The 21,915-nt window shown below is 40.0% G+C and overlaps 2 protein-coding genes across 3 annotated transcripts; one reads left to right on the forward strand and one right to left on the reverse strand.

The window, feature by feature from the left end:
- The first annotated feature begins 307 nt into the window (after positions 1 to 307).
- Positions 308 to 15,545, forward strand: ap4e1 (adaptor related protein complex 4 subunit epsilon 1). The gene is made up of 21 exons (XM_063479493.1): positions 308 to 615; positions 3,383 to 3,454; positions 3,572 to 3,695; positions 4,354 to 4,427; positions 4,511 to 4,632; positions 4,720 to 4,879; positions 4,969 to 5,135; positions 5,220 to 5,293; positions 5,380 to 5,502; positions 5,590 to 5,699; positions 5,790 to 5,929; positions 7,427 to 7,539; positions 7,659 to 7,777; positions 9,012 to 9,314; positions 9,764 to 9,875; positions 9,953 to 10,091; positions 10,190 to 10,445; positions 11,640 to 12,191; positions 12,284 to 12,474; positions 12,546 to 12,706; positions 13,164 to 15,545. Exons 1-21 carry the CDS (start codon positions 475 to 477, stop codon positions 13,322 to 13,324), a joined length of 3,414 nt encoding a protein of 1,137 aa, XP_063335563.1. The 5' UTR covers positions 308 to 474; the 3' UTR covers positions 13,325 to 15,545.
- Positions 15,546 to 17,152: 1,607 nt separating this feature from the next.
- On the reverse strand, positions 17,153 to 21,609 carry LOC134631299 (brain aromatase). Of its 2 annotated transcripts, XM_063479494.1 has the most exons (10): positions 21,602 to 21,609; positions 19,842 to 19,981; positions 19,020 to 19,170; positions 18,762 to 18,916; positions 18,498 to 18,674; positions 18,267 to 18,381; positions 18,067 to 18,181; positions 17,827 to 17,989; positions 17,503 to 17,744; positions 17,153 to 17,383 (listed from the first exon to the last, which is right to left on the reverse strand). In XM_063479494.1, the coding sequence occupies exons 1-10, from the start codon at positions 21,607 to 21,609 to the stop codon at positions 17,153 to 17,155; spliced, it is 1,497 nt and encodes a 498-aa protein (XP_063335564.1). The 2 variants fall into 2 exon arrangements, with proteins under 2 accessions (XP_063335564.1, XP_065327418.1); XM_065471346.1 differs by lacking the exon at positions 21,602 to 21,609 and having other exon boundaries at positions 19,842 to 19,980.
- Positions 21,610 to 21,915: the final 306 nt, after the last annotated feature.

Genomic DNA, 21,915 nt, shown 5'->3' on the forward strand with positions numbered 1-21,915 from the left:
ATTGAATGTACTCCTTTTCATGCAGTTGTCCAATGGTTGTAATTTCATATTTAGAGTAATTATTGTAGTTTAGTGTACAGATATGCAGGGGACTGTTAATCAAACTATTACAAACATAATAAAATCAGTTTTGAATATCGCTCCTATGTGTCTCTTCATTATTATTATTATTATTATTATTATTATTATTATTATTATTATTATTATCTCAACAGAGTGAGCGGCCACTGTTACTGTTGAGGGTTTCCAATAAAGTTTCAAATCAAGCGGAAGTGACATCATCAAAAAGCCTTTCCGATTCAAAACAATGGCCGACAGGAGAGCCAGTATTGTAACTCTTGTAGTCGTTTTAAATGTTTAACTAGTAACATTTACTGTGTGTATGTAAGAGACTCTTATTGTGATGTTTAGTGATTTAATAAGTGTGTTTTATAAGAGAGAAGCCAGCTGCTTAGCCCGCTTTTAGCTGCCAAAATGAGCGATGTTGTGGAGAAGACGCTGACAGCTCTGCCGAGCCTCCTCTCTTTAGACTCTCACCCTGGGTCTGCAAAACTGTCCTCCACTTCAAAGCTAGGAAACCTCGTCAGAGGAATCACTGAGCTAACGTCTAAACATGTGAGTTTGCCCTTTGAAATGAACTAAAAACAAGATAAGTTGACGATACCGTCTAAGGTTGCTAAGCTAAGCTGCCTGTGCTAACTCATTATAGGCATGTCGTTTAACCTACCTACTTACTGGTGGCCCTACATTACTGTACTAAGTTAGAGGCTGGTTTACAGGCGTTGTGTTGTTTTTGGCATGTTAATATCATGTGGCAGAACAAATGATAACAGTGCTACTTCACGCATTTATCCTCACTGGTGCGTTCATGTCATTTTCGTAAACTCAGACAAATTGGAGAAGTTCGTATTCTGGGATTTCCGAGGTTTTGGTAAATGTTTTTTGGACAGGATCCTGGTATTTATCACGTCTAGTCTCTGTGGCAGAAAGCACTCAATGCATACAGGACAAGTAGTCAGCAGTATTCACTCACTTGCCACTTTATAAGGTACACCTGTTCAGCTGCTTTTTAACACAAATCTCTAATTTCGTTGCAGCAGTTCCATGCATTTAGACATATAGAAACCAGCTGAAGTTCAAACTTGACCATCCGGAATCTGGAAAAAGGGTGATTTAGGTGATCATGGCATGGTTCTTAGTGTCAGACAGGCTGGTCTGAGTATTTCAGTCTTTCAGATTGCTCCTCTGCTTGGATTTTCTCTCGAGTTTACAGAGAATATTGCCTGAAAAAGAGAAAACGCAGAAGAGCATACTTGAATGTTTAAATTCTGAATGCACAACACACTTAACTGTGAAGCAGATGTGCTATAGCTGCAGAAGACCACACCAGGTGCCACTCCTTTCAGCTAAGAACAGGAAACTGACTGGAGGAACTGATTAATAAAATAAAAAAAAAGAACAGAAAACTGAGGCTACAATTTGAATGGCCTCACCAAATATTGGACAATAAAAGATTAGAAAAATATTGCCTGGTTTCACATTTTCTATTGGAACATTTGGATGGTTGGGTCTGAACTTGGCATAAACATCCTGGATCCATCCTACTTTGTGTCAGTGGTTCAGGCTGCTGCTGGTGGTGTAATGGTGTGAGAGATATTTTCTTGGCACATGTTGGGCACCCCGGTGCAAACTGAGCATCATTTAAACTCCATAACCTGAATAACACGCCGTGTCACAAAACTCAAATCATCTCAAACTGGTTTCTTGAACATGACAACGAGTCACTGTACTCAAATGACCTCCACAGTCACCAGATGTTAGTCCAATAGAACACCTTTGGTATTTGTAGGATGGGAGTTTCACATCATGAATTAAGAGAGTGACTAGTCACTAGTATGAGCTAGGTGTAACTAATAAAGTGGCCAGTTTGTATAAGCCTGGTATTGTTAAACCTGCATACCTGAAATTCTTACTGCATTTCTTTGGTGTTAAATGGTGTATCTGTATATTCCAGTTACCTTTTGGCAAGCAAAAGCTTCCTGGTTCATTTCCGAGCACAGATACAAATCCTCTTTGAGGTTGTGTCAGGAAGAGTATCCACCGTAAAAACTCTGCCAAATTAAGCATGCGAAACTACCTGCTGTGGAGACTCCTTATGAAAAGGGAGCAGCCAAAATTAACTTTTCACATCATCTTGGAAGTTCCAAGCAAACATTTCCCTGTTTTTCTGAATTAAGAAGATATCTTAGTATCCCAAAAGAGTTTCTGTCCTACTTGAAGGGTTGATTACATGAGTAACAATGACCACCACCCCATTATTTCATATCTTCAAGTCCTATCAATTCAATTGACTGTGAAGAAATATCCAGAAGACTCTTAAGTCTCTAACAGTACAGTGCCATCTGTATTACCCACTGATGCCAGTATTTCCCAGTGTTTCAAAGTGGATTACTCATAAAATCAAGCTTTCGACAAAATAGAGCTTCTTAGGATTATAAGATATCATGCTGATTCAGAATAAATGAGCATTTTTTGGCAAGTGAATGCATTATTCTTCTGCAAATTTGGCACAGGTGCCCGAGTTCATCCACTGCCTGAAACAAATCACTTCACCTACTCTTCATTTAAAATAACTCCCAACGTTGGAAATGGATATTCACTTCCAACAACATCAACCAGATCCAAGAGTAGAGAGCAGAGATTATGCACACATATGCTGATTTCATTATTTGAAACTTTAGCAATGTTTAGTGAATCTCCACCCCAATGAAAAGTATAAAAGGCAATATAAGCAGAGAGTACAAACATGTTGAGGGATTGGCTGTGTTAGTTCAGTGAGAGAGTTATTTGGAAAGAAAACAGTTTTCACTAGCAGTCTAAAACTAATGTGTACACTTATATTTGCATTTTTATTTTGTTAAATATGAACAAAATTATAGCAGAAGTGCTGCCACGTGTCTGGCAGGAAAGAGAGTACCAATTTGTTTATTTGCAAAAAAAAAAAAAAAACGCACTACGTTTTTGGAAATATTTGTGGGTGTTTTCTATTTTTGTGAGGTTTTTTTGTACTACATGAACACTAAAGTGGCCCCCCAATGAGATGACAGTGCCAACAGTGGCCCACGCTCATTTAAGTTTAGACCCCTGCTCTACAAGGCATTGTCAAGGCCAAAAACTTTATGACAGAATTCAAATAATTCTAATGTTCAGTAGGAATACTCTTTAGGAGTAATCCTTGACATCTCACTGTCTGAAATGCATTTAAACTTATGTTTCTTTGCATCACTGGCTCGCTGTAAACTTCTCACTACCTTGAAATAAGCATGACTCAGTAAACCACCAATGTATTTCATCTTACTTCCCATTGTTTCCTGTTCTACAGGAGGAAGAAAAACTTATTCAGCATGAGCTTTTGGCCATCAAAGAACAAGTGTCCTCTCCCAACACCACCATGGTAATGCTTTCCTGGTTTTTCTCTGCTGTCTTGCACAAGAAATCATATATATTAAAATTCCACTGAGACACGAAGTTACCAGTGTTTACTTCTTCCTTTTGTCATAATCTGATTCAGAGGCAGATGAAGGAGCTCATGGTGCGATCGATCTACTGTGAAATGTTGGGCTACGAGGCTTCCTTCAGCTATATTCATGCCATTAAACTGGCTCAGCAAGGCACTGTTCTGGAAAAGAGAGTCGGTAGGTTTAATAAATAACTCATTCCTCAGAGTCTCGTGTGTCAGGGCCCATTTGTTCTTATGATCTACACACAAGGCCAGGAGGAGCAGCTGATGATGAGGCAGGTTGCATAAACCTGTTAGGACAACGAAGAGGATATTGCATGGAACAGTAAAAGCTTGGTCCTTTGTGGCAAATTTTGACATATGTCTAGTTTCATAACTCATGTTTGATTACTTGGAAAAAAGAGAAGGGTGTTGATGAGATGAGAGAGTTAGCTGAACAGAATGTACTGTCAGGAGGTGGGCTCCAGCTGGTTGTTGAAAGCTGCTGATCTACCTCTAAATCCTTGGCACACAGAACATCATGTAAAAGAATACCACGAAGGAATAAAAAAAATCCCACCGCACCTGCTCTCATGAATCATTTTACATTTATGTTCCAGTGTGAGTCCTTACGTGGCCTCACTCCCTCCTCCTTTTTTAATTTAAAGGATAATACTGTCATTTTTAAGGATTTAACAATAAAGATTTATACAAAAAAAGACACAAGGTGGTGCTTTAAAAGCTTCAGAGTGTTGAGAGTGTTGCAGAATATGTATTTATTTACAACATTATCAGTGTTAAATATGAAAAAGCTAGACTGCTTTGGTCACAAATATGTTTTTGTGGTTTTTCAGGTTATCTCGCCGTGTCCTTATTTCTGAATGAAAGTCACGAGCTTCTGCTGCTCCTGGTAAACACTGTGTTAAAGGTGGGCGTGGACTTTCACAGCATTCGTCATACGATGTCCAAAAGGGAATTTAGGATGTTGATTGTCGTGTTTTGTGTTCACAGGATCTTCAGAGTACAAATCTTATTGAAGTGTGCATGGCTCTGACTGTTGTCAGCCAGATGTTCCCCAAAGATATGATCCCTGCAATCCTTCCTCTAGTGGAGGAAAAACTAAATCACCCAAAGTAATGAACGCTGCTCATTACCTATTTCTTTGTGCTGTTGAGCTTGAGTATTTTTATTAATACGTTTTTGTCGGAACAAACTTTCAGAGAAATCATTAGAAGGAAAGCAGTCCTGGCGCTGTACAAGTTCTACCTAATAGCACCAAATCAAGTTCAGCACATCCACAACAAGTTTCGCAAAGCTCTTTGTGACAAAGATCCTGGTGTGATGACAGCCTCACTACACATCTACCTGCAGATGATCCAGGTAGTTACTGGTTTCCTCATAATTTGCAGTACTCTGTTGAAATGTACATATATATGTATTTATTTATTTATTTTGTTGCTTTAATACAGGAGAACCCAGAAGCTTACAAGGACCTGACGCCAAGTTTTGTCACCATATTGAAGCAGGTGGTGGGAGGAAAGCTGCCCATGGATTTTAATTATCACACTGTTCCTGCTCCATGGCTTCAAATTCAGCTGCTCAGAATACTCTCCTTACTTGGGAAAAATGATCAGAGGTAGATATTTTTTGTCCCATCTTCACATCTCACTAAAATCACCAGATTCTTCACTGATTTTGTGCATCTTCTCTCTCTTCATAGTACAAGTGAGGTCATGTATGAAGTCCTTGATGAGTCTTTACAAAGAGCAGAGATGAACCATAACATCACTTATGGTATGCAGCGTTTCTAATCAGTATGTTTTTTGTAACCATTTAAGTTCTTCTGTCAGCCACTTATATACGTTTCTCTTTATTTCCAGCTATTTTATATGAGTGTGTAAAATGTATTTACACAATTCATCCAAAGTCCGACCTTTTGGAAAAAGCTGCAAAGTGCATTGGAAACTTTGTTTTGTCCCCCAAGATAAATCTAAAATATCTAGGTAAGAGACAAAGAGAAACACGACTGTACATATATAATGTCTCTTTGTTGAAAATCTAACAAAAACACTTTCTCTATGATACTGCAGGCCTGAAGGCCCTCACCTACGTTGTCCAGCAGGATCCTAAACTGGCCTTGCAGCATCAGATGACCATCATAGAGTGTCTTGATCACCCTGACCTCATTATTAAGCGTGAGGTGAGGCTCACGGTGATATAGTCTGAACGTGTGAGGTTGTAGGGTTGCAGGTTTTTAGCATTACCAGGCTTCTTTTTTTTTCTCTTGTAGACGCTGGAGTTGCTCTTTCGCATCACTAATGCCCAGAATGTTACAGTCATTGTTGAGAAGATGCTGGAGTTTCTGTGTATCAGTGAAGACGATCACACTACCATTGACCTGGTGGGGAAGGTGGCAGAACTGGCGGAAAAATATCCTTTAAAGTGTAATTGTTTTAAATGTCCATTCATTATCACTCCTGTGGCCCTCTGGAGCTGTAAAATGCTGCGACTAAGAAATCTCAGTCATAGAATTTTGGCAAAACTCATATTCAAAGTAACTCTTTGTAAACTTATGTTGTTGTGCTGAGTCACAACAGGCTCTCACTTCAGCTTTTCTGGTTTGATTTCACATAAATCAAACTTTAAAAAGTAAAGAAGAGATGGGAGAAAGACCCTTTAACCACAAGTAGTATTTGGTCACCTTCCTTCACGGGCTTATGAGCTTCAGTGACTTCTCATGTTTAATTCATAGGAAATAATGTGATGTCAGCCCACCCTTTGCAGTTGTAACAACTTGTTTATGGGAATTTTTGACCACTCTTCCAGAAGTGCATTTGTGAAGTCAGATATTGATATTGGACAAAGAGGCCTGGCTCGCAGTCTCCACTCCAATTCGTCCTAAAGGCGTCCTGTCGGATTGAAGTCAGCACTCTGTGCAGGCCAGTCACGTTCTTCCAGTCATCCATGTCTTTATGGACCTTGCTTTGTGGACTGGTGTGCAGTCATGTTGGAAGGAGTTGCCATGGCCAAATTGTTCACAGAAGGTTGGGAGAGTCAAATTGTCTAAAATGTCCTGGTATGCTAAAGCATGAAGACTGTAGTTCAGGTGGTAGAGCACTAATTGGTTGGTGGTTTGATCCCCCGTCTGCTCCAGTCCGCATGCCAACTATGATAACAATGTATAATAATTAATGAATGTGTAAGTATGAGTGTGTGAGAATGTTAGAGAGAAAGAGAGCTTGTGTGAATGGATGAATGAGGCAAGTTGTGTAAAGCACGTTGAGTGCACACTTAGAGTAGAAAATATATATATATAACTCCTCCATCAGGTTGTAGTGATTGAGCCTGCAGAAAGTCGGTGACCTCTGTGCACTATGTGCCTCAGCATCCGCTGACCCTGCTTTGTGGATTTTACGAGGTGTACAACTTTGTGGCTGAATTTCTGATGATCCCAATCACTTCCTTTTGCTATAAAACCTCTAACAGTTCACTGTAGAATATTTAGTAGCTAGGACATTTCACAAATGGACATGTGGTGTGGACTCAGTGTTCTTCACCAAGAGTGAATGCATGATGAAACTGCACAGTTATACTTCCTAGCAATAATATGATGAATTTAGAGAAAACATTAACATTCAAGTTTCTTTTTATTGGAAACCCTTGATACTTTTTTGAGTTAATATTGAGCTAAAACATCAAAACTATCAACAATTGGAGGTTGAGATTACGTGACAGAAAGTAAACAGAAATTAACGAAAGATTTTTAAATATAATCTCATTTATGATGCTAAGTTAGTACAAATTCACTGCAGTTTTCCCCTTGATAGATTTTCAACCTGTCTGGGGTGTACCTCAACCTGTTGGCCAAAGTGTATCTTTTATACTTTGTTTGTTAAATTTATTGTATTTTCCTATAAACCACTGTACATATGCACCAGATAACGGGTGGTTCATAGAGACGATGAACACGGTGTTTTCGCTTGGTGGAGACATGATGCAGCCTGACATCCCTAACAGTTTTCTCAAACTGCTGTCTGAGGGTGAGAAACCCACACGTTCAAATGATTCTGCTGTGATTTTCTTGCTCACTGATATGATGCTGATTGATTGAAATTTTAATTGTGAGCGATGAAAGATGAATTTCTCTCTAAATGCGCAGGCTTTGACAGTGTGGAGGAAGACAGGAAGTTGAGGCTGTTTGCTGTGAATTCGTACATTCCTCTGTTGCGGGGAGAGCCTGGCAAACTGCCACAGCGCTTCCTCCAAGTCATCAGCTGGGTGAGTGATGCTCTCACGATGTGGATCATTAATAGACTTTTATATTATTATGTAATAAGAGCGAGAAGCAAAAAACAGTACATGCAGTTACTGCTCGGGTTGCGTCATACAGTTAAATATAAAAGTGCTTGAAATACAAAATTCTTTTAAATTAATGTTCTGAAAAATAACTGGAGGAAAAATAAAATCAGTGCTGTGAAAAAATATGAGTGTACAAATTCTGCACAGGTTTCAGGATCCAGAAGCTGAACGCTTAGTCATGTCTGAGTCTGGTTGAGAACATGTTAGTCAGCTCACAGGAACTGAAGCCTGTGACAAATAAACAACACAGCCAGGTTAATATGTGTTAGCTTGAAATATAGAGGCAGTAACCAACAAGAACAAGTGCAGATGTGTTTGGTTTTTCCTGACCCAAGAGTCAGGAAGCCCAAAGAGATCAGCTAATAAAGGAGCACAAATGTTGCCTCACATTAAAGTGGATTATGTGGTAAGTTTGATCTTTTGACTACTGAATTTATAAAGAATTAAATTTTTAAAAGGACTCAAAAAATAATCAACCTAGTTGAACCGCAACACTAAACCAGCCTCCAGTGTATTAAACAGGTGGTCTAGACACCCACTATTATTCCTCTCTCCTGATCACACCACACCTGTAAAAAGGGGTAGCAGTTTCCCTTCCTTAAGAATGGCTTCTTGATAACCACTTTTCCACTGCGACCACTAACAAAATACTTAAAGATACAGATTAATACTGGTTCTTTGCTAAATTGTCTATTGTATGTGTAGGTAAAACACTAGTTCATCCCTTGATTTAAGTGCTTGAATAATTCATATGTCCATATTAAGTGGTTTAGGACTGAGATTGGATTGAAAATGGGGGACAAAGCAGCCAATATCCAAAGAAAAACTTTAAAAAACGTTCACAAAGCCTGAAGAAGTATTCCTCAAGACCATTTTAAAAGAGTTGCTCCTTGGAAGCAAAATATAAAAAAATGAGGGATGGCTCAAGACTTTTGCACAGTGCTGTATGAAAACGGGATCATAACCAGGAGCTGTTCTTTAGAAATAGGTGGAGAAACTACTTGCTTTGCGTATCACTACAGAAGGCGACACTAGTTTAAAAGAGAGAGAGACAACAACAAGTTTACAGTTTTCCTTTGTTGCAACTAAAAACGGTCTACAGAACTTCACTAATATTTATACTAAACCTTTACTTACTCTCTGTAATGCCCAGGTGCTTGGGGAATACTCTCATTTGAGGGAGGATCTTGAACCTGCTGAAGTCCTGAGCCTGCTAGCCAAGCTTTTGGACATGAAGAACAGCAGTAGTGAAACCAAGAGCTGGGTCCTCATGGCCATGACCAAACTCTGCAAAGGTGGCGCTGATGCTTCTGTAACTCAGGAGGTTTCTGAGACATACAGCAGCTCCCTGGATACAGTGCTGAGACAAAGGACGCATGAGTTGCAGTACCTCAGCCAAGACCCTGAACTAAGAGCCAGGGTGTTGCCACGAGGTGCCAATCCAGAGACTCTGGAGGTAACGTGTTTAACTTGTTTGCAGTGAGCAGAGAACCCGGCCACATTAATAACATTTAAATATTAACTCTGTAGCTCTTTTCACAGTAAAAGCAGGTTAGTTGATGGTTGTGGAAACCTGCAAACACCCCTCAGGGTGCAAAATTGATTAGATTGATGACAGCCTTTACCGTAATCACATTATTCATTTCATGAGTAATCAAAACTGTAACATGTCTGGAGAAGTCTGAAGGGCGGGGTTCTCCAGAGAACTTCATTCAGTATCGGATGCACTTTCATTCATTTAGAGAACAAGAAAAGCAATCTCTCTTCTTTTGGCCAAGAATTTTATTTTAAACACATAAATTAATAATTATATGTTTTTATATAACTGAGCAAAGCACTCAGAGCACTCAGGCACAACGTCTTCAGTCCTGCGGCAATTTTGCGTGACTGTTTGATTGTTTCTAGGTGGATTCCTCGCTGTCATTTCTTGACAGATTTGTGTCAGAGGCGTTGGCTGCCGGCGCTGCTCCATACAAACCTCCCCACCAACGGCAGGAGGAATTAGATCAGTCAAAAGGTAAAATGGAGATAAACATCTTGGCAGCACGTTCAGCGTCTTGTTTGGATTTGTTCTGACTTTGTTGTCTGTCTCAGCCTTGAGCCTGGAGCCCTATGGCCTTTCTCTGCCTATCAGCATGTCCTCCTGCAGCATCACTGACAGACAGTCTCCTACACTGTTGTCCATGAGTTCGGGTCTGTCAGGGGATAGCGCTGACCTCTCACACAAAGGAGGGTATATAGACATCATACCCATGCATGCATTTGTTGCTATAATCAAGTTCCTAGTTTTAGTGTTGAATTCACACTGAAGACTTGCTGTTCGTGTTTCAGTTCTTTAGCTTTGAAGCTGGATGGCGTAAAGAGGGTGTGGGGAAGGGAGGGCTATCTGGCCCAGAGAGAACCTGTAGAGGAAGCTGCACAGGTTGAGGTTCCCAGTCCCATTCAGTCTCCCGGCCGGCAGGGCGAAGGCGACAGTTTGCACAGCCAAACTCCAACTCAGACACCGACCCCGGAGCCTGAACAAGAGAAACAGCAGCTGGCCTCTTCGCTGTTTGTTGGCCTGGCTTCCCAAAGCTCTGTATCTTTGGTGAGATTGTCAATCCATATACCATATTTGCAAAGAGCAAGCATCAGCTTATGGTTCAGACTGTTCTGATTTGTGGAGGATCACTGAAAACACTTTACCAACAGGAGTTTTAGGGCGTCAGGTCAGGGTTTAAACTGTCACCAGAGTCAGTTATGCTGTAAACAAGCTGATCACTTGTACATGTCATAATGTGCCTACTGACAGCACATTTAAAATACAATTAAAATTAATATATTTTTTTGGCCTCAACAACTCAGTCTGTGCTCATCACCCAACTCACCAGATTTGCCTGCCTTCGTTTAATTAATTCAGTTCTTTTGAAGGGTCATCATTTTGAAATGAGGAGGAGATAAAGCATGCATCACTCACAGGGGCAGTGGGGTAGAACAGGAGTTCCTCTGATTCAAAAATAGCAGCCACACTGAAAACATTGGAGTGTTGCCGAAGGAGATGACCTTTAAGGAACATTTAAATCAGTGACGGTTTTTGATATTTATGGCCAGAGTTGGGGAACTTCATGATCGCACTTTGTCCATGAAGTTAGCCCTGAATAAAATATGTGTTAATCTATTTTTGCATGGTTTTTTTTTTTTGCAATTTCAACATAGAGGGCAACATTTTTTTGGAAGAAGTATTGTGCAAAGAGAACCGGATGAACACTCTTGTCTGTTTTTATTATCAAAATTGATGATGACCCAAACATTTCTTACATTTTTTTGAGGCCCATTTAGCTACTCGGTGAGTCTAAGATGAGATAAAAGGTGTTGCTTTTTAGAACATATTCAATGATTGGCTGAACATTTTCTTGCGTGGTAGGATCTACTAATGCTATTAATTTAGGGATGTCAAACTCATTTTACATCATAGACCACATGCAGCCCACTTTGATCTTAAGTGGGCCAGATCTTTGAAATTACATGATAAATGTATAAAAAGTTCTAGTAGTTCTTTCATATAAACTTGCTTAGGTATGTCTTGAACACGCAGTTCAAAGTCTAAAATTAATGATGTTCTTCATATTTTCCAAAGCTGTTACTGGGCCAGATTGGAGACCTTGCAGGGCCAATTCTCGGCCCTGGGCTTTATGTTTAAAACCCCTGCTATAAGTGTTTAATGTGGAGCTATTTGTGCAGCTATTTGCATTGCTGATTCTGAACATTTTTTCCTACATATATGTGTTTTTGCTTCTAACAGATGGGAAAATCTGAGCCGACACCACAGCGATTCCGAAGAAAAGCCAAAGGTCAAGGTCTGGGCTCGTCCTTTAACGCAAACGAGCAAATATCCAGCTCCCTCATCTCTCCTCCCAGTGCTGTAGATAACCTGCTGTGTAACAACCTACTAGACTCCAACAACGCCTCAGAGCTGGCCGAACAGACATCTCAGCTCTCTCAGAGCCTCACTACTGCTAATGGCACCTGTCACACAGAGGCAGAGTTAACTGAACCTGACACAAAGGGATGTAACCCTGCTCTCCGCAGGGATAACTGCGTGGTAGCTGCTGACCCTGGTCCACATAATGACCCAGGCAGACTAACAGAAGTGTGTCTGGATTCTTATCTTCCTGCAGAGCTTTCTGGCCTTTCACACTCAGAAATCGCTCCTTTGTGTGCCAACCAAAGCCTGAATCTCTCAGCCTGTCATGTGCAGAAGGAAGATTCATTAATATTAGTTGTTTTTATTATGAACTCCTCCGAGTCTGCCATACAACAGATGCTGCTTCAGGTCGACTCTGAAGAACTTGAGGTAAATTATTCAGTGGAAAATGATCAATAGAGTCGTTTGGTGTCCATTAGTCTTTCATAATGAGGTTGCTTTGTTGTATTGTTTATTTTTAGGTATCCTGCCTATGTGATAGTCCAGCGGGGGAGGTGACAAGCCACAGTGTAGCAGTGGGCCAGTATTCTCTAACTGTGAAGAGGCCTGTGGTTCACGTCGAGGTGGTCGGGACGGTATCTTACCAGCTGCCTGATGGGACGTCTCAGTCATTGCAGTTTTCATATAAAGTCCCTTTAACCAGCTTCATCAGGTGAGATATGTAGTGCTCGTATTTGAAGTGCAGCATTTAAGTGACATAAAATTAATTCAAGTTTCCTGCAGGCCTTTTGTTGTGTCCACGGAGGAATATGGGACGATGTGGCTTTCCTTCTCTCACGACACTAAGCAGAATCTGACGTTGATAAATGACAACCAAGAACCTCTCACAGCCACTCTGAATGCTCTGAAGAAGAAGCTCCAACTTCATGTTGTGGAAGTTATAGGTGAATGAACATTTGTTTTCTGCTCGTATTCAAGCTGTTCAAACTGAGAGTATCATTTTATGCTTAATACATATAAAAGCAGCATTCACATCAACATGTATGTGTTAGAATATTCACCAACTCATCTGTGGTAACTACTGTATATTTATTCTTAACCTTAGGAATAACTGTTTTAAAAAACTACATTAATTAAAAAGATGAGATAATGCAGCTTGACTATACGTCAAATATGCCTCTAATGAGGTGTAGTTAGGAGTTTATGAAGAAAACTTATAGCTTCAGCTTTCACTTGTTGCAGCATGAACATCATTAAATAACACGACGGTACCAATAAACAGCATTACAAAGGGAAAGAAGATTTTAAAATTGCATACAAAAAAAGAGACATATATATTAATGTGTCCTATACTTTTTGCTGTATTTTCACACTGAGTAACCTTCATTTTTTTCTGCTCAGGCATGGAAGGAATCGTAGCTTGCCGTCTCCTTCAGGATCTGCCGTGTCTGATGCATTGCCGCGTGAATGCCGGCTGGCTGGCTGTGTGGCTGCGCTCGCCGGTGCCCGACCTGCCTGACTGCCTGATCTACCACTGCCAGAGAGCTTTACAGAGCCTCTGAGACTCAGAGCTGCAGCACCATCACCACTGACAACACTGAGGAACTAAACCCACCAGACCCTCACTGAAGAGGAAGGTACACAGAGCTGGAGTGCTGAACAGAAAAGGAGAAACCTGCTGTTGTGGGTTTGGATCTTTATTTTGCGGTCTTCATGAAATCCACTCAAAGTTATTTAGTAAGATTTGGTTTTATTTATTTGGCAGAATTATAACTCCTTGAAAGACATGGCAGGTTAAAAGCTCAGGGTAAAATGATGGTGTTTAATCATCTGTGGGTGTTTCATTATTGCCTTTTAGTCGTGAAAGAGCTCCATAATCACCAAACGATTGAAGCCTTCTTTCCTGGTTAGATTCTGATGGTATGCTTTGTATAACAGAAAATTCTCAAAGTGTAGAATAATGAAGTTCTCAGTTGTTTCTTTTTCCTGTAGACCAGAGAGAAGATATATATTTTTTGTGATCTGAAATACATTTTCTAGGCTACAACAATCATAACAGTGGAGCGAGTAAGTCCACAGTCACTTGTCCCTCTTCCACTTTCACATTTACAACAGATGCATTGAAGAAAAGATGGTGTAGCAACTTCAGTGTATGAATGTAACCACAGACAAATCAGAAGGATTGCATGATGGCCACATCAGAGAAACTGAAGGATCATGTCATCACTAAGCTACTTTCTATTAGTTCGTTAGCCAAGCATGGTTGCTAAATACGCAGTACCAACCAAATATGGCCACTTGAGGCTGACTCCCAAATCAAATCAATGCCACATTAAAATGACCAACTTTACAAAAATGCATACTTTTTGTCTTCATAACAACTATATGCTGTTTTCTTGGGCTTGGGTCCTTTGATTGGCAGATGTGTTTACACAGGAAGCTTCAGCCAATAGTAGCCTGCTAGGCCTTGAGTCTACTACATTGAAGAACTAAAGTGGAGCCCTCCATCTGGCCAAACCAACCTTTGATCTAATTATGATTGCTTCTCTCTCCAAAAAACCAGCACGGTGGCTGATAAAATGCAAACGTTGCGGCTTCAAAATTAGCAGCACCACTATATACATTCTATACCTTTAATAACCACATGCTCATGGTGATCATGCATATTAGCCCTATTGAGCTGTGATGGCTAATGCCTGGTAAAAGCATGCTAGCTTTAATATTTAAAGACGCTTAATGGAGATTATTTCTACTTGATCCAATCATGATCTAGCGATAAATTTCATGATAAAACCAGCCCAACCACCTTTTCCTACTTACAACTGAACCATGGATTTACAGAATTGCTACACTTTTAATTTTTTTTTTTACTTTCACCATAACATCAGGCTGAAATGCAAATAAAACTGAAGAAAGATGCTCTCTTGTTCACTTTTTACAGACTTGTCTCATGAGATGCTAAACAGAAGAGCAGTGTTTGATTATTTTCCAAGAATCAGCAGCTCCTCTGATTTTGATTTAGTCTCTTGAATGGATGAGCGCACAGTATATTTGCACTAGTTCATTTTATTTGCAGCTGTTTTGCTCCTTTATGGGAAAAGCAGAGGACGATACTGACAACGACTCCACGTGGACGTTAATAAGAAATTCAAGCATTTGATCAATCATGCTTGGCATATTCATGGTCGTCTTCCAATGAAATTTAAAGTGTTGTAAATATTTGTAAAATATCCAGTTGGTCTGTTCGCGGCTGACGTGAACTTCCCCTTTTTTCTTTCTGATACGTACAGTGAGAGCGGTCTGTCTTGGACGGTATGGACTGATTATTTAAGCACTCATGTTTCTCATTAGGTGGATGTTAAGGGTTGTTGTTATATTTTTGTATGACTGCAGTATTAAAAGAACATATTTATGAGTTTATATTCTTACAAAATGTTTTATATGCATTTCACTGAAAGAAAGGGAACCATTGTTCTTCATGTGCTGTTTGACTGCTCTGTGCCAGATTACACTTGTATGTTTCTTTGACGAGTTTTGACCTGTTTTAAGTAATTCAGCCTGAAGGGAAAGTTTGCTTTCTGCATTTCTTCTATGCCTGTGTGCTGGTTTGAAGCACAGTGTGATGCTAACAGTGTCTCTGATACTCAGTTTTAACCCTACGCCTTATGTTTTAATGCCAGTACGGCATGTTTGATTTGTGCCTGTGGTACAGAGGAAAAAAAAAAATCCTTGTTTCTTGGAGTGCCTGTCACTACATTCAGTTAACTTATGAATAAATTCAACATGTGAAAATGACCCTTTGACTCATTGGTTATTTAATAAATAGAGGCTCTCATGGAGTTTATGCTTATTAACACATGTACTGGGTGTGAAACAAGAAGTAGTAATATGAACATTTATATGAACTACTGATTCTGCACAATAATGAAAATGAATATTTAAAATGAGCTTTTTTATGTGAAACATTGTGTCAAGTAGTTTGCATAGTGAAGTTGAAGTATATACAGCACTGCCCACTATACCATATTTCTACACTGATGATATAACATAGAAATACCCATAAAGGCAAAGTAAATGCAGATTTTATTTATGGTAAATTATTTATGAAAAGGGTTATTGTTCTTAGGCATAATCTACTTTTTCTTTAGCTTTATTTTTTAGTTATATAAACTGAAAAAACATTTTTAAAAATCAGGCATAATGTTGGGTAATTACAAATCTAGAGTAAAAAGTCTCAAGTTAATTTGACCAAATTTGTCAACACAGCCAAAAATGAGACTATACTTGTTAGAGTGGATTCTTAAATGTTTGTCATTTTTATGCTTGCCATCCATTTCTACATTGTTTAACTGTGAGGCTGAAGTGTTTTATCACAGGGAACATCCTTGTGGAGGTCTGTTTGATGTTTGGTAGAGCTTCCTGCCCTTTGTATGGTTTCACTGTGTTACCTATGGTAAACCATACATTGGGTGTGGGGGAGACTACCCTCTTTATGACCAAGGATGTTCCCCCTGCTTTTAGGTTTTATGACCCTTTGATCAGCAGGAACACACACACACACACACACACACACACACACTCTTGTGTATACATTTACATACAGTGCCTTGTCTTTGTAACCAAATGGGGTTGCAAGGGGAGGTGTTTTGTAAACTATTGTTTGAAGTTTGTCAATAAAAGGCAGCGAGAGGAGGCCATCAGGGGGTTTCATTGTCTTGCTGGACACAGATGAGAGGCCTCCCTTGCGCAAGTAATCGATCGAACACTGTTGCCTTGTTTTTCTTTCATGGGAATAAGTCCTGGATACAGCGGGGTCTGAGTTAAGACCCAACAATACTGAGTACCCGGAGAGAACATGCCCAAGCCAGGTGGTGGAGTTGAACTCAGGACCAATCACCGTGCCACCATTACAACAGTTTAGTTTGAGAAATTTTGAGAAAGCTTCATAGCGTGAGATTCTGTGGCTGAGCAGCTCCTGTAGTAATGTAATGTTTGGGTGACCCACTTACAAAACAACAGATGCTAAATGAGATGAGAAGAAGCTGATATCAAACTGAAAACATAATACAAATAAAAACTAATGTAAATACAGAACCATTGTTCCTCTGCATGTGATTTTTTTCTTCAGTTATTTCAGTCATTGTAAATGCATCTTTATTAAATGTATGAGCTGTGTACAGTGTCAAAACATGAATCAGAAATCTATACTTAACAAGTGTACTTTGTTAAAGATTAGTAAAGTTGAATTTGGAGTACATATGCCGTTAATACAAATTTGCTGTTAGTATTTCATAGTACAGGACTTCATTAAGGCTTTTACACCCATTTTAAGATGTTTTCATCTGAAGTGTAAAAAGCGCTGTTATGTTTCGCAGCTTGTTGTCGTGGGGTTATGTCGTTCGTGGGATGAAGCGCATGGCCAGGCTGCGCTCGTCTTCCACTGGCTGCTGTGACAGGTTGTTGGTCTTCTTGATGCTGTTGAGCGTGCAGCCTTGACGAGGACACACAGTGTACCCAGACAGGAGAGTGACCAGGATGGCCTTCATCATCACCATGGCGATGTGTTTGCCCACACAGGAACGAGGCCCGCAGCCAAAGGGCTGGAAGTAACGACTGGGTACCTGCCAAAGAGAGAAAGTAAAGACTCAAATGTGTGTGTGTGTGTGTGTGTGCATGTTTTTTTTTTTTTTAAGTTTTAACCATGAAACCTTTATTGCTGAATTACATTCGGCTCACTTACCGTTTTTTCAAAGTTCGTGAGGTTGAACTCATTAGGTTTGGGGAAGAATTCGGTTTTGTGCATGAGGCCAATGTTGAGAATGATGTTGGTGCCTTTCTTGATTTTTGTGCCTGCGATGTCATTGTCCTCCAGAGCTTTCCTCATTGTGAAATCGACCACAGGATGAAACCTCAAGGACTCATTGATGAAGCTCTCCATCACTTTCAGACTTTGGTAATCAATATTTTCCACGTCTTTTTCATCTGAAAATGAAAGATCTGTCAGAATACTTCTATTCACCAGAGTGAAACTGTGAATATGCAATCACTGTAAAGCTGCACTAACTCAAGACGGTGTTCATTTCCTCCACTAGCTGCAGCTCTATGTCCGGGTTCTGTTTCAGCAGCATCAGCATGAAGAAGAGGCTGATGGAAAGTGTGTCGGGGGCTGCGATCACCATCTCTAGCACACACTGCCTGACATTTTCTGCTGATAGCTCTCCGTGGTTCTGTTAAACACAACAGACAGAAATAAGAAAATACAATCATATCAGGAGACAACAGAAATCCCTCCAAAAAGACCGACCTGGGCGAAGATGAGCTCTGTTGCAAAGTCGAGCTCTTCGTCCAGCTTCTCGGCTTCATGAATCATCTTTTTCTTAACTTCAAGCAGGCTCTCCATCACATCTTGCAGCTCCTGTCTGTTGGCACAAAAAGCAACACAAACATTAGGTTGAAGAAATCACAAACCACAATACTGACTTACTGTGAGATGAAGTGTCTTACGCTGCTCTCTTATGCTTGTTGTACAGCCATCCAACCTTGAAGAATATATCTGGTTTTATTAGAACTGTCTGCCAGGTCTCAAAGTAGTTGTGAATTTTCGTCAATAAGTCTTTCTCTGAATTATTAAAAAGAACAACAACAAAAAAAATATCAGGAGATGCAGCGCCAGAGCTCATGTGTCACAATTTCTTGTGGTTTTAGGAATCTATGTGCAGTAAACATGCAACTGACCATTTAACGGCACTCTTAGGAACAGCCTGTTAGAGATGTCCAACACAATGGCTCTCAGGAGATTGAGAGCATCCACATGTCCAGAGGGGTCAGTCATGTCCTGTAAGTTGTCCAGGTGTTTGGCTGTGGAGCTCACACAGATTCCTAAGGTCCTCTGCAGGCCAGGTCCAGTCAGAGCTGCACAGTAACATTCAGTAGCTCCACAGTTCAATAAAGCAATAGTCTAACCACAGTATGTGCTGTCAGTGTGTGGTAATCTCTCACCTTTAGAAAAATGTGTTCTCACTTTTTTCCAAAGCGGGACATCACTGTTGAAAATGATACCATTTCCGTACATGCCGATGCACTCGAGTCCTTTTTTGCTCCCAAATCTGGAGGTGTAGTGGGCACTCCTCAAAACGTGGTACACTTCAGTGGACCTGCAGAAGAAACCAGGCTTTACCTTTATCCTGTCAGAAAGTTTACGGTAAAACAAGTTCGGTTTACTCTAAAAAAAAAACAAACAAAAAACAACCCACTTGCCTGCTCAAAATCAGGGTCTCCTCTCCGCTTATCCACACTCGCACAATGCTGCCATATTTGTTGTTGTAGTAGTTACACGTTGTTCCAATCCCAGACCAGATGAATCTGCTGTAGGAGAGAATGGGACCGAGTCCTGCTAAGAAGGAAGGACCTGACAGAGAGAAATGGGTCATGATTTTGGGTTATGATAGTAGACTCCCACTTCTACTACAATTTAGCAAGAACCTTGTCTGCTGGGTTTCATTTGAGAAAGATAGTGTATTTTTTGGGGATAGCTGCCAGGCTCTGATCTTAGTATAGAAGAGAGTGGCAAGTAAGGACGGCACTCTTTGTTCTGTGTGTAGCTGTTATCTGACTTCTGGATGAACCTTTTTCATCAGTACACAGGAATTTGCACCCGGAGCTGTAAAACAGAGATTCTTTGTGATAGTTTTAATAGACAAGGAACATGCTTTGTGACAGTTGAGTAAACCTTGTTTTGTCATTGATGAATTGCAGACCTTCTGTGTATATGAGGGTTTCCCTTTCTTTGTCATTAGATGCTTGCTGACTTTACTCTGTATCTGATTCCTTTGCAATGGATGGCTAAATGACATAAAAAGACATCTATCTATCTATCTATCTATCTATCTATCTATCTATCTATCTATCTATCTATCTATCTATCTATCTATCTATCTATCTATCTATCTATCTATCTATCTATCTATCTATCTATCTATCTATCTATCTATCTATCTATCTATCTATCTGCCCGTCCGTCCGTCCGTCCACACAGAATATATATATTTCCTTATAGGGAAATATTGGTTAGTGCCTCACCTGGTATGTGTGACTGTTTTCTTTGTCTCCAGGTGGTGAAAAGCAGCAACAACAGCAGCAGAAGAAGCAGGATGGCAGTGACTTCTGACGCTCTATCAGCCACCTTGGGGCCAGCAGTGAGCTCCTCTACCGGCAGCATCCTCTGCTTTTTTCTAGCCAGGTACCCCCAATGGAGCGCACACACAGTGTGTCTGCAGTCTGCGTTCAGATCTTTTAACAAGCAGCAGACAAAACAGAAGATGATCAGCCTGTGGGTAGCCTTCCTGTTTCCTCCTCTGTAATCTCCTGTAGAGTCTGTCCTTCAGTCTGGGATGTAACATAGCACTGAGCCACATTTAAATCAAAATACACCCACATCAAACTTCATGATTAACTATTTGTATTACTGAAGTAGTTAGCATCAAATATACAGTAATTACAGATATTATTATGATTTTTTTCTAGTATCATTAGACCTTATCTTACTTATTGTCTTTGCTATTTTCTAAACTATTTATACCTTTATAGTTATTTTACAATTACAGTATTTTGTCATGTATCTTAAGTTTTTCATCACTGTGCTGAAAAAAATTGAACAACATGAATTTGCCGCTGTCAGACTGCATCAGAGGGACACTGATGAGCAGGGAAGTGTGAGCTCATTAGAAATAAATAGACTAAATAAGCAAGATGCCAGATGCAGAAATGGATTTAATATTAAAGTCTAATATCAAACACAGTGCCTCAATTCAAGGTCCAAATAAGTCCAAATATAAAATAAAAATATGTAGAAAATATAAATTAAAGAAAGTTAACAGTCTCTGTGAGAGGTTTGCTTCATAAATCTTTGTAACAAAAAAAGGTTGAATAATTCTACTTACTTCTCTTTCCTCTCCTGCTCCAGTCCAACTTAGAGTACAATTTGAAGAGGTGCAGTACTTCCTCTACTGGTTTTAAAGGTGACCAGCATCCTTTGTGCAAATAAATCCAGTGTTTCAAGTGTTTATAAATCCTTTGGCTGAGCTTTCACTTTAACGGTTGCCTGGAGACATAGTCACTTGAGGGTTACAAGCACCATGGCAGAGGAGTGAACCTGAGACACAGCAGTGCACGTCTGAACCACAAAGCAGTTTCCAGCAGAAAAAAGAAGGTGCTTTTTATTCATAAGAATGGAGAACCTGCAAGGCTTTCACTGGTTGTGCTCTGCATTAGTGTTTAGATGGGCTTACTTCACATTTAGCTTTGTTGCACCCAGGGAAACCCCACTGTCCAATTCATCAACCCGGGAGGCTTTTGAAAGGGAAATTAATTAGCTGGGTCAGACTGACCTGTGTCAAAGGAGGCAAGGACTTACTCAGGAGTTCAAAAAGGGAAAAGAAGAATTAAAAAATGTCATAATTATATTCTTAAAAGCTCAGTTTTAATAATTGAATCTAAAAGTGCTGTGAAAGCGATTGATTGCACGTTAGTCAGTCCAGTGTAAGAAATCATAGTTGCAAACTTGAAAGGAAAAAACACTGTTCATGGAAAGGTTTTGTGAATGAGCTGGCTTTCAAGCTTGGTACCTGTGAATAGCTGGTATGCTGTGTGTAAAGATACTGGCCACACATCTAGGGGTGGACGTGTTGGTCTGGCTCTGAAATTAGCAATAGAATCTACACTGACCCCCCCCCCCCCCCCCCCACAAATCAATACAAGTGGAGAAAAGACATGTAACGCTGACTATTTACGATACTTTCAATTTCGAAATTCATATTGCAATGAATAGAAAAAAACAAAACCCTTTCATAAAAAGGATATTCTGACACCCACGCATGTACATCCACACACTCGCAGACATTTGCTGAAAGCTCTCTGAAAGTTCTTTTGTAGATCCCAACAATGTGTCCCTTGTTCCCAGCTTATTTATTCCACTTCCATGTAATTTTGAGTAGGACAGGCTAGTGAAAATGCTGTGAAAAGAGGCATGGGAAGCCCTATGCTGTCTGGAGGATGTGTCATTCTGGAAATATGTCCATTAGCTGCATTTAAATCATGCAAGCCTACAGATTTAAACAGTCTTGCAGATGTTTGTTGTTATGCAATGCATCACGTG

This window comes from Pelmatolapia mariae, linkage group LG7 (assembly GCF_036321145.2).
Source record: "Pelmatolapia mariae isolate MD_Pm_ZW linkage group LG7, Pm_UMD_F_2, whole genome shotgun sequence".
In the NCBI taxonomy this organism is placed as follows: Eukaryota; Metazoa; Chordata; class Actinopteri; order Cichliformes; family Cichlidae; genus Pelmatolapia; species Pelmatolapia mariae.